We start from the raw sequence: 12,697 nt of genomic DNA on the forward strand, positions 1-12,697 counted from the left end.
ATTCAGACAGCCAAAATAAATTACACATGTCATTTTGCTATTTGTTGTATTTGTTTCTGGCGCATCAACCCTTTGGAAAACCCTATGAGTTACATTTTACTCAGGACATTTATTTTTCAGTTACGCAGCTGCTCTGGTCTACTGGCGCGCTTCCTGGAATCTGGATGTTTTGACATCACAAATTTGCTAATCTTTCATACCCTTTACCATGCAAATGATAGCATATTCCTTTGCATATCTTGTTTTTTGGACAGCATTGTGAAGGCCGATTGTGGGATGGCTCTGGGATTTCTGGAAAAAACACTCATTTGTTTTGTGAAGCAAAATATTTGCTTTACATAATTGATATAGTGCAGAACTGGAGCATCAGAGTTTTTCCAAAGCCCAGGACAGATGGGATGTTTCATCTCCCCTGCACACCTGTGTGATGAGCCAGTTCAGGTTAGATATTAACGTGGTGGTGACGCAAAGAGTAGCCAGCTCCCTACTTTTCAGCCATCTGTACTGTCTGATCTAGATCAGAATGCCTGAAGATGGATTAAAAATTTCCAGTGAATAAGATACATAGCAATAAATCAGGAGTTTTGATAATGCAAATGATTGAATATGAAAATGTTTTCTTTTTGGACAACATCTCTGGATTTCTTTCATTTTCTCTAGTTGAACTTGAACAAACCCTTAACCCAAAGTGTGCCATTATAACTCCACAAAAAAGCAAGGTTTTGAGGCGAGGTGTGCCTTTTTTTCAGTTATCAAACTTGTTTTTTCTCTGGGTGGATGAGAAAAAGAGCCGAAATATCATAGAATTGCAATTGGAGGGACCCTGGTGGTTTGCCTTTCTGGTGTGCAACTGGGAAATTGGGAAACAAATGCGATTAAATATAAGGGATAATGCATGGCTAGCTGTGAATTAAACTATTTAAATGCACGACATGGAGGCCAAGAAGTGCCTCCGCTAAGTGTATTAAAATGGTTTAATGCACAGTTAGCCATGCATTATCCCACTTATACCATGGTTGATTGCCAGCATTGACAAGTTAAAGCCGTTAATGATGGTCGCAGGCAGCACAATATTTGACCGGAAATGTAAAAATGATGGTTATTTTCATCAGTTACTGCTCTTTAGCGCTTGCATTCTGCCCGCTTCAAATCAGACACAGAGATGAAATAGTGCAGGAAGATCACTTGTATTTGAATGAATTGTAGCATTATTTGAATTAATTATCGATCAGTCGGTCGGTCGAGAGATGTCAGTTGTGTAAGTCAACAAGCTGTACTTCAAAAACAGCATTTTGCTACTTTGTTGCTGAGGAATATAATGTAGCGATCTAGTATCTTGGCTATTTTATTAATAAAAGACACAGGGCATGCTTATATATGTAAAATATATCAAATTTATTCATAATTTGTTTTTGTTTTTTTACTTCTCAAATAATATGCAAGGCACTACTAGATAGTCGTAATAATACTACATCATGTTTATCTGCAATAATGATTGGCTGACTGTACATTATACTGTTTGTAACAAAACTGCTTACAAAATACATTCTAAATTATTACAAGTCATATGCGACCTGAAACTTGCACAGTGTAGGAGCTGCCAGAGACAGAGGTCAAATATACAGTTTAGGCTAACTTCATTATACTCAAGTATTTGACAACAGAATGCCATAATTGACCAATCAGAATAATTCTTATTCTTTGATAAGCAAAGAATTATTACAAAATAAAATAGCTAGCTTATATATTGCAAAGCCTTGCCTGCTTTCCCTCAGCAACAGCTAGCAGCAGCCGTCTAGAACACCCTAGCAATAACATAACACCATGCTACAAATGATGTTGAAACTACGTAGCAATGCCCTTCTACAGCACCTCGGTATTGTGGCTGTATGTGTTGCATGTTCAAGCACCTCTCAGGTTTTGTTCAGAAAAACGTAAAATATGATTGAGTACATTTTAGTTGTTTGTGTGAATGTCAGACTCCAGTTTTGGATACTGAATCATTGTTTTGTCTTTCCTCCAACGCAAAGTAGAACCACACCTCACGACAAGATTTGGATGTGCTGAAGGATGTGTTTTCTTGGTCATAGTGCAGATACACACATGTCAGGACCAGATTTTACTCTGTTAGCTGAGTTTGATATTTGTGTCATGACTGTTGCTTAAGACTTCAGTTGTTTGAAATGTTCTTTAAACAAGTTGAGATATGGATTGGAAAATACCGTTTGACAGTGTTTCTCAGGATGTTTTTGAGATTGGGTACTTGCTATGGTGTGTCTCTGTTCTGTTGTGGGGTTCAGAATCAGGGCACGGCAGTTACGTTTAATGTTAATGTCATGCGGTGATGAACGGTGAGGGAAATATGAGCTAATTAGAGTAAAATGTTCTGGAATGTGAGGATTTCTCAAGTGCTGATTGGCTGAAAACTGCCAGCTCAGAGATTGATAGCTTCTCTATGCCGGTAAACACTGACAGCGCAATATCAAAGCTACTGTTCTGCCCTATGGATCTCTGCATAGTGGACTTCATAGGGGTATTCAGTAAGATTCAAATTGTATAGAGTGTGTACACAAAGCTTGGGTAACAAACGTGAAAAGGAGTCGAGAAACCAGCATTTTATTAATTCAACCTCAAGTGATTGCTAGGCTGTTGTGGCCAAATATAAAATACACGAAATGTAAACCAATTTTCATTTTCATGTCTATGGATTACAAACACTTAAAGGGATAGTTCACCCAAAACAGAACATTGTCAACATTATGTCAGCCAATATGTTAATAATAGGCATGCTAATAAGCAACTAGTTAATAGTGAGAATTGGTCCCTATAATAAAGTGTTACCTATATTTTTAGATAAATATGCTTAGGTTTATTATAGTCATGTTATATACATAAATGTGTATAGATGAAGGTAAATCCCTAATCCATAATCTGAATAACCGTTTGATGACATTGCAGAATATTACACTGGGAATCAGAGACCCTGCGAATCAAAACAGCTTGTATCTTTCTGCACAGTCCACATAAACCCATGAGAGGTGCTTAGTGTAGCTCAAGCCCATGTTTTGACTTTTAAAGCTATGATTTTATGTAGATGCAGGTTGACTGTCAACACTACTGTTTTCAAAGAAAAAAGTGACGCGTCTGTGGATATGATTGTATCAATGAGAAGAAGATTTTATTTTTATTTTTTAAATGGTGACGGTTTACTCACCCTCATTGGACCCCACTGACTATCGCTGTATACTAGGGGTGTAACGATACACCAGTGGCACGGTTCGGTTCGGTTTGCTGTGGGGGTAAGGCTCATGTCATCTTACCAGCAATGCTAAGGAACAATAGATTCACTTAACTCAATAATAACAATAACTTGACTTATCTTTTTCTTTATTAACTTTGGCTTCACATTTTTAGTGCAGTCAGCATACCGGAGTTAACAAAAATGAAATAAATACCTCCAATGTAGGTAGTCAGAATAAAACATTTCTCTCTTTAGTGCAGCCAGCATAACAGAGTAAACTAAAATGAGATAACTCCAATGTACTCTAGTCAAAAATAAACACTGGCTTGTCCACTCTAAGAAACATTTGGAAGTTCAATTAAGTTTTAAGTTCTTTTTCAAAAACACCATCATGCAGCACATTCTGACTGAAATGCGGTCGACTCATTTGCGCGAATCGCGCCACAGGATGTCTAATCGCGTCTTTGCATTGACTTAACATGTAAATCACTCGCGCTTAACGCTTCATTCGCGTCTGGTGTGAACGCACCATGAGATGTGTTTCCTGTCGTATAAGAGAGTTTTGTGAAACAGTTACGACAGATTGTGTGCGCTTTGTCTACGACACTAATTCCATTCCTGTACTCCACTGGAAAACCAAAGTGTTCCCACACAGGAGACTTAAATGTGTCCGGGGGATCTGCAATTTCAGTACTATGCGAAGCAGCCATCCTGCATATACTAGCAACCGAGTGTGACGCTCACCCCCAAGTCACGTGAAATGACATGCACTTGGAAAACAGTAACTTTAGAATATAATATTTAGAACAAAATTTAAAAAGCTCTTATTAGTCGTTACTAATACAATTTAATCAAATGTAAGCAAAGAACAATTCGTTTAAATGAATAGTTAGTTGGAGATAAGTACCATTAACCTCAACTATGGGCAGCAGGGGGAGTGAGTACCGCGGTACGCGACGAGAGTTCAGCGATTCGTATCGTGGGTGGTGTATCGCGATCTTTCGGTTCGGTTTGTGGTATCGTTACACCCCTACTATATACACAAACACTGAGATGTTTTCCAAAATATATTTTGCGTTTCACAGAATTAAATTCATACATGCTTGGAACGGAATGAGGGTGATGACAATTTTCATTTTTGGGTGAACTATCCATTTAATGTCATTTCACATTAGGATTGAATATTTCTACTATACACACATTTGCACATCTTGGCAAGCATTTCCCCAAACAGTCAAAATTTATTTTCTCTAATTTTAACAGCCCATTTCCAAGAGCAATATCTTTTATGAAGTTGTCTGTCATCTGATCAGTCATTTACTCCAAAAAAGTGACAATCCAGCAATGCGTTCGTCCAGTAGATATCTGGCCTGTTTTGTCTATCTGTAATAACATACTGTCAATGGTCTTTCCAAACTCACATTATGATAAACTGTAAAGATCTCCAACGTCCCCTGACCCAGTATATACTCCAGGTTCCAATTCCCTGTTCCAGATATTATCAAAAACACAGGCTGTGATGTATTCCCCAGATAAGCAAATGAAGAATGATATCTAGTACATACTTCATTTTTAACTGAGTATTTGTCTTAACTCCATATCTGTGTTAAGATATGAAGCCTTAAATTAGTTGTTAAAGGCCCAGTCAATTTGACCTCTTGGAGACTATTCCATTAAATTGTGCTGCATTCTCTAGTTTGAGAGAGGGGTGTTTGTGTTCATAAGGACTGGTATTGTCACATTACAATGTTTACACTAGTAAACGCTAATTGACGAAACCCTCTTGGCCCTGTGCATACAATGCTTTCTTTGTCACCAAAAAAAAATGGGCCAGGAAAGATGGTTTTGGACGCCAAAAAGACCAGAAGGAATGCATGAGGAGTAATTGTGCCAGCTAGGAAACCTGGAATTGCGATTTATTATTTTTTTTTTTTTTTATGTTCAGGATTGTCCTGAAATGCCCCATGGTGTTTTAAAAATGTAATAAAAAAAAAAAAAAAACAGTGCTGTAATTGCAGTTAATGCTCAGTCTTTTTTTTTCTCTATACATTTTAGGATCTGGTGAAGGATGTGGCAAGATCATTCAGCGCTTCCCCAAAAAGGATTGGGATGGCACGGCATTTCCCCAGGGTGTGGAGATGGTAAGGAGTCGTTTTTGTTCAGTTTTTTTGAAAACAGAAACCCAGAAGTAGACCCAAGTCATTTATTCATAAACAGCTGCCTTCTGGAAGTAGCTGAATGAAACAATCTGTATATATTCTACGTCTTTGTTTTTCCCAGTTGTTGTCTGTGATGGATTTTCAGTTTTTGCCATTAGTCAGCTGTGCCCACTTGATTTATACAATCATTCTAAATAGAATAAATGTGACATTGCTGGAGAATATGTTTTTGTTTTCCTCAAAGTTCCTGAAATCTGTGAATGCATCTACCCACATCCTCGGAAACTCATGTGGTTCTGATATCAGCCTTTCCTTTTGTCAACAAATGCATAATCATTGTTAACTTAAAGGTTTATCCCAGTCGCCTCCATTTGCTCTAATTGGAGAATTCCAATCCCATGTCCTGTCCATTTCTTAAATGGCATGCAGAAATGCTTTTCTGTGCTTCTGTCCGATCTATCGCTCTACACTCTCTGGCCAAATTAACAGACATAAATCAACTTAACGCTGGACCAAATATTTGCTTATCTGAGCTGAAGAAGAACATGTTGTATATCTCCTTTGTGGCAGTGGCTTTAAAGTTGTCCTGGTTCTTGAGTTAAGAAGCTACAAATGTCCTGCTTAAGCTGTTGGGCTATAGCCTGGTTGACTGTTTGTTTACTTTTTAATCAAAGCATTTTGCGTAAATCTTGACCTTTGCATGAAATCATAGGACTAAAGATTCAACTCTAATATAAAATACACATTTTCTGATGAGCTTGCTTTAAATTTCTGAATCTCAAAAAAGGTGATGTAGCTGTCCTCATAATGAAGAAGAGCAATTAGATTCTTGAAGAGAAAAACCTAAGTAGTGTGACAAAATCTTTCATTATTATTTTAAACAAAAAAGTTATATGGTGCAACCAACGTGTAAAAACATGTAGGAATAATGTGATATAATACAGAGAACCCCTGGAGAATCTCAAGACTGTGTGTCTAGTTCAGAAAGTCTTTTAAAATATCAGATAGTTGATGAAAGCGCATCATGTTTGTTTTATAAAAGAACTACCTTTTTGTTGGTATTTTGAGTGCATACAAATACAAGTATACCCTTTACAGGTCCGAATGATGTATTACTCTTACCTTTATCAAAAAAAAAAAAAAAAAAGACGGCGTGGGCTATTTTAATTTGTTTCCACTGAAAAAAATCTCAAGTGTTTGCTCTGGTGTCTCCATGTCCTGCAGAGCGCGCTTTAGCTTCTACTCTCCGCACAAACTTACATATAGCGCACATTATTATTATAGCGCAGGTTTAACGTTTAAACATTGTTATATACTTGAACTGTTTGAGTATATCTATAGATTTTATTTTAGGCAAGTCGTGATGATATGAGAAGGCTAAATTGATCAAACATAGGCTATGATCTGCTCATGCCGCTGGACGCTTGGTCGTTACTTAAAAAAAAAAAAAAAAAAACTTATAGGCTATTTAACAAACAAAAATACTCCAAACGTTTTTCTAAATTAACTTAATAAAAAAACTAAACGAAATATAATAATTTTGCCATTACACACAAAACTGAACTATTTTAATAGCCGAAACATAAGAGTATAAACTCTTTTAGGAGAAGGGGGGAAAAAAGACGGGCTCGGGTCGGACTCGGGCCGGTAATTCTGATCAACTGTCGGACGTGGGCCGGGCTAGGGCCTGAGCGTCTCGGGTCAGGGCCGGGCTAGGGCCTAACTTTGAGGCCCGTGCAGGGCTCTATTAAAAACTCTTTATGAACCAACATGAATGCAAAGAGGACATTTCTGAGAACTTGGCACATGTGTTTTGGCACGTCATAGACACTCTTATTTGTCATTGAGCCAAACACAGGCTGCTCTGCTTTCTCGTTTTATCAGTCTTTTCAGTGTAAGCGAACCAAAGAAATATGCTTGGTTACACAATATCCTTGGATAACTACGACTGTATTTATGATACGTGGCTTCGCATTTGCTTGTAGAAAAGGTACGTATCACGGCGAGGACTGATTTTGAGTCAGTCATTTACTCATGTTGACTGTTTACACTCACCTGCTGAGATATGGCCGCGAGCACCGTCTCCCACTCCCTCTGAATCTGCAGAGACTGTAATCTAGACAGTCATCTAGAAATCGGCTAATGAAACGCAGGTTCACTGTCTTCCAGCAGGTGGTTGAGTCTCTGGTCAGCCAACAGGTTACACAATCTGGGTCAGTCCCGGGCTCAGATGTTGTTTTTATCATTATGAATTCTTACTGATTTATGTTTGTGATTCTAAGAGGACATGATCTTTTTCCCACTCCAGGAATGATGGTTGTTTTGTCTGTCAGAGACGGTGGAATTGGATTTTACTCCATGTCCGTGGTTTGAGCAGTCACATTATTTGGTGTAATACAATGAAGGTCCTTTTCCTCAAGAACTGCTTGTATATCTGAAGGCTTGTATTGAGAAGCACTGTAAACATTCTATAGGGGTTTTATTCAATACAGACTCAATGGCTTTATACAGTTCCTGCAAGTTTAGGGAATGTCCTTCAGCAGTTGTAAAGTGTTTATTTTGAGGATCAGTGTTCTTTGTGTCAACTGGGGCGGCTTGTCATTCACTGGATTTTTCTGTTTATTTGATGCACCATTTTTTTGCAGAGATTGTTGTAGATGTTTGAACCACCAAGTCTGGCACCAGTGATCATGGTCAAAGAACATTTCAAATTTAAATTCTTTTAAAACTTTTCAAAGTCACATTGTCCCTCATTAGTTACATTTATGTTCCTGGTTTATCAGCTTATCTCATTGCTAGACATTATCAGGGATATCGTTTTGTTCTTTGGTCAACTATTGGATAGATTGTAGGGCTTGGTTGCCAATGTTAATTAAACATTTTGATGAACCAAAATTCCAAGATCTTTCAGTCTATGCTGATTTCAGCTGATGTGTGTTTCAAATTATACAGTACTAAGTTTACATTTTGCCGGTGTTTTCAGCTCATTACGTAGAGATTACGTGTGCATGGTTGCCAGGTTGGGAAGATCAAGTAAAACCACTTGGCAAGAAAATTTATCGATTTAAGAGAAAAGCTCCGACAGGCAGAATTTAAACTATTGACATTTGGACACCACAACCATGAAAGCTTGTGGAGGCTTGTTACCAATGCAAAAAAATACAAATAAAATATAAATATAAATATAAATATAAATAAATCAAATTTAGCATTCTTAGGATATATAACCAGGGCAAATATCATAGACGATTATGCTTAAATCGAGAGAAGCAGAATACCTTATAGTATTATAGTAATGTATCAGCTGACAGGTTAGTTTACGGTACCTGATATATCCAAATGAATCGATATTAAATCAAATGGAATCAAGAGCTTGTGAACTGGAATTGAATTGAATCATAAAATCTGTGTCAATACCTAGCACTATTAGATTGTATTCTCACCAAAAGCATTCCAGAATCTGCTTGAACTCAAACTGTTTATTTTTGTGGGCATCTCTGAATGAACTAGATGTGAATAGGGTTTGAGTACCAATTTCCATTACTTAAGCAGTATTGTTATTTGTGTCAAAACATATTTTGAACATCTTTAGCAGTTATTTTTATAGTTTACATTGTGGTGAATTATTCCCATTGAAAGTTATTCATGGTTTTATGTAAGATTAATTGCTATGATGTTTTTCCCTTTTCTCATCTCGTGTGCTGTTTTTGAGTAAGCGCTCTAGAACAACATTCATCAAACACATTCACATCTCTTTGAACACTGCGGGGACAGCACAATGCATAGGGTGGGCGATGTATCGTATATAAATATAGACCAGCGCTGTATGTATGTCATTGGGTGTGCCAGTACTCCCAGCGGGCTGCAGAATCGAACCAGAAGAGTGTTTTGCTGGGATTCAGGAAACATGTCTTGAGTTCATCTACACAGCATCATCTCCGAAGCATTCAGTAACATGTGGAGGACCCCCTTAGCATAGTTTCTGCTCCGTCAGTTTACTCAAACATATCAGTATGTGCACATGTTTCTACTGATCTCCCTGCCCAATGTGTTTCTTATGCTCTGACCTGACCTATGCGTAATTTTTGGCTGGTTCATGTGGTCTAAGATTCTTTTACGGAACTCACATACACTTTTATCTGGTCTTTTGATGCTTGCGCGCAGTTGCCACCAAGCATCTGTGACTATTAATAGCAGAGCACACAAATATGTTGACTGTAATCCTTTACAGCGTTGCAAATTTTCGCATTTCCGTCAAATTCCGGAGGCTCCGTTTGGTCTATTTGTGTGGGTTTTATACTCAGCCGTTTATTTTGGACTGATTGTTAAATAATGAAAATAACAAACTCATAAAAGCACATTGCTAGGGTTAAGTGTCCCCAACGTCCCCAACACACGAAAATCAAATGGCTTCAGTCCCATCTTTTGTAGTTTTATTGATTATTGTTTTTAATATACCAGCTGGGTAATTTGGATTTTCGTCTTGGTATGCAAATTGTTATTATTTGCAGATTTCTACAGATTTTCTGTTTTTAGTTTCCAAACAGCAGAAATTCTTTCTTTACCACAACAACCCCCAGCAAACTAAATAGCCACAGATGAGGAATGTTCCAAGTATAAAAGGATAGAAAAATGCCCCATCGTGTTTACAGCTCTCGTTCCAAAGGTGTTTTCAATCTTGGAGGAAGTTCGCCAGCTATTCTCCTTGCGTGCTGTTTTTAACCCTGCCTCGCATGAAGGTTCAGCTCGCTCCATGCAAATTCACTCGTTGCTTACTGCTTAGATCAGACTGGAAAGACAGTACAGGGATAACAGCTTGAGGGGACATTAAACAGCTTGTCTAAAGATGGTCCACAACTAGAGCAATGCTATCAACAAATAAGAGTCAGGCAATCCATAAATGACAATGACTGGCTGGGATAGTTATAGGTCTTACACAGTTAAGACACAGATGTTCTCTGATTGCCTCAAATAGATTAAGAAATTAATTAGGACCCACAAAGAGTGTAACTGGGTTGAAAACATGATGGATTAATCAGTAATATATGTACACTAAAAGTTAAAAGGAAAGGTCCTCGAGCCAGGATTGAATTCTGGTGAGCACGCTGCCCACAAGGCTGTCGGCCCCGACCCAATTGACACAATTTTGTCAAAATTTGGTGTCTTCATAGAGCCACTTAAATTGACTTTATTTTCTGAAGTTTTCTTTAACTGCCTACCACTCTTGCATTGGCCACTTATTGTGGATCCCTGGTATAATTTGTTTGCAGATACTTCTTCCTTGATATTTTATTACCATATACAACAATTATAGTCCTTTATTCTGATTTGATCTGATTGGTTGGTGAGGAACATGGTTTGGAATCTCAGAGTGTCAAGTGTTTTCTCACTCAGAGTGGGGTTTCTCTCACTAGTGGAGAGGAAATGGAAACCGAGAGTGATTACAGAATGCTTTGAGCGGGGAAAACATGGTCATGTTAAACATGAAAGAGTTTTGCAAGTACACACCCTGCTTTGCTTGTACTGTAGCAGGAATGTGATAACCTGCACCTGAATCACAGCCGGGATGATATTCAGTACACAAGCTCTCTTGCTCATGTAATATTTCTTACCATCATATTCATAACAAACACGGATTCCGTTTAGGAAAAGTGTCTGTTTTAATTCTCCTTGCTTCATGCTCTGTGAATTATGGAAAAAAAATGTGTTACACAATTATATTGTGTTTTGACTGTGATCATGGTAATACGTGATGGTTAAATGTCACAAACCTTTGTTGCAACATGAATTTACTCTCAGAGCCTCAACCAGAGGAAAGTTGACATGCTTCACAGATAGCGAAGGAATGATTGGCATTGTTTCATGGTTTTCCTCTTTGATCTCGGTGGGCTGCAGATTTTGTAGCTGAATGCTTTTGGAGTCTCTAGATTATTTACTGTCATTCTTATCAAAATGTTGCATTATTAAACCAGCCAAAATCATAACTTTAGTATGTTGACTCACAGATGTTCGTCTCGCACACAAGCATGCAATTACTCAGAATCTGCAGCTATATTAGTCACATTATAAGGGCTGAAGAGTCCCGTACATTCCTCTGTGCCTCAAGTTCAATGCTGAATGTCAGGGTCACTCGATTGCTGTGCATGCTCGCGTAAAATGACTCCTTTAACATCTTCAAAATAAAATGTGATCAGAAATGCATTGATATAGAACATAATGATGTTGCTTTTGTTTTGCTCTTTTATTTGTAGGCTTTTTACCCTGTTTTAGGAGATAAGAATGTAAACTGTGCAGCTCGTACTTAGACCTGGGTCCTCATGATCCAAACTTTCAAAGCATAAGCTCTTATAAGTCCAGAGCATGTGCACAGTCCACTGCCGCAGCTGCGTTTTCCTATGGGATCAAGAAACGATGCATTTTGTCTGTAATAGGTCAATTTGATTGATTTCTGAAGGCGTCATGAGTTTATTGTGTGTTTTTAAAATGTCAAATCAGATTGGGTGTCCTGATCTTCATGTGCTTTAGATGCTTTAGATGAGACCTCTCAGCTGCCAAACAAGCTCAATTTATGATTGTATATGTGCCAGTCCTGATGGAGTGTGGTCAGGTGCATCCCAGAAAGCTTCCATGTCGGAGATGACCTTTGATAGTCATTCAGCCGGAATAAATTGTGGATGATGTATTGCGGTAGTCATATGGAGCCTTTTGTTCATTCATTTTCTTTTTTGCTTTGTTCTTGAAGCAATGAGGGCTTAAAATAAACAGTAGAAATATTTCCAGACCCTTGGTTCCAGATATCTATGATGAGATTTAATGTTGAGTACTGAAGTAGAGTTAGGGGATTGTTAAATATTTAAGATTTATCCAGTATTAGTTTTGTGAACATCACACTGCTTTTAATATGCATTTTATTTAGCCATTAAGTTTTCTAAAGACTGTGTCTGAGGACGGTTTACTGCCTGTTCCTCATGTCACGACTTGCAAATATGAAAGCACCAAGTAAGATATATTTAGCAGTGTCTCTGTTTTAAATTTCATTAGCCAAACATAACAATTGAGAGAAGGCTGATTCAGCGAAACCGTTTTTAAACCGTCCAATGAATTAGTTCAAAATAAAAGGCCTGTTAAACAGCGCCTGATTACTCAACTAAGTTATCTTTTGCGCTAATACTGTCAAAACACACAATGTTTTCATATAGACTCAGTTGGTTATGTCGAAAATGAAAGTAAACAGTTGAGAAAAAAATGAATGCGTGTCTCTATGAGACACCCCTCGCGGTGACGTCACATGTGTTTA

The 12,697-nt window shown here is 37.8% G+C and overlaps 1 protein-coding gene across 2 annotated transcripts in view; it reads left to right on the forward strand.

Moving 5' to 3' along the window:
• LOC306887262 (myotubularin-related protein 13-like) overlaps positions 1-12,697 on the forward strand; it is a 145,351-nt gene that overhangs the window by 11,827 nt on the left and 120,827 nt on the right. For both annotated transcript variants that reach the window (XM_079444880.1, XM_079444881.1), the window contains exon 2: positions 5,297-5,382. In XM_079444880.1, the coding sequence (XP_079301006.1) occupies positions 5,297-5,382 (86 nt within the window). The remainder of the gene's footprint in view (positions 1-5,296; positions 5,383-12,697) is intronic.

Source organism: Barbus barbus (genome assembly GCF_936440315.1).
Source record: "Barbus barbus genome assembly, chromosome: 2".
In the NCBI taxonomy this organism is placed as follows: domain Eukaryota; kingdom Metazoa; phylum Chordata; class Actinopteri; order Cypriniformes; family Cyprinidae; genus Barbus; species Barbus barbus.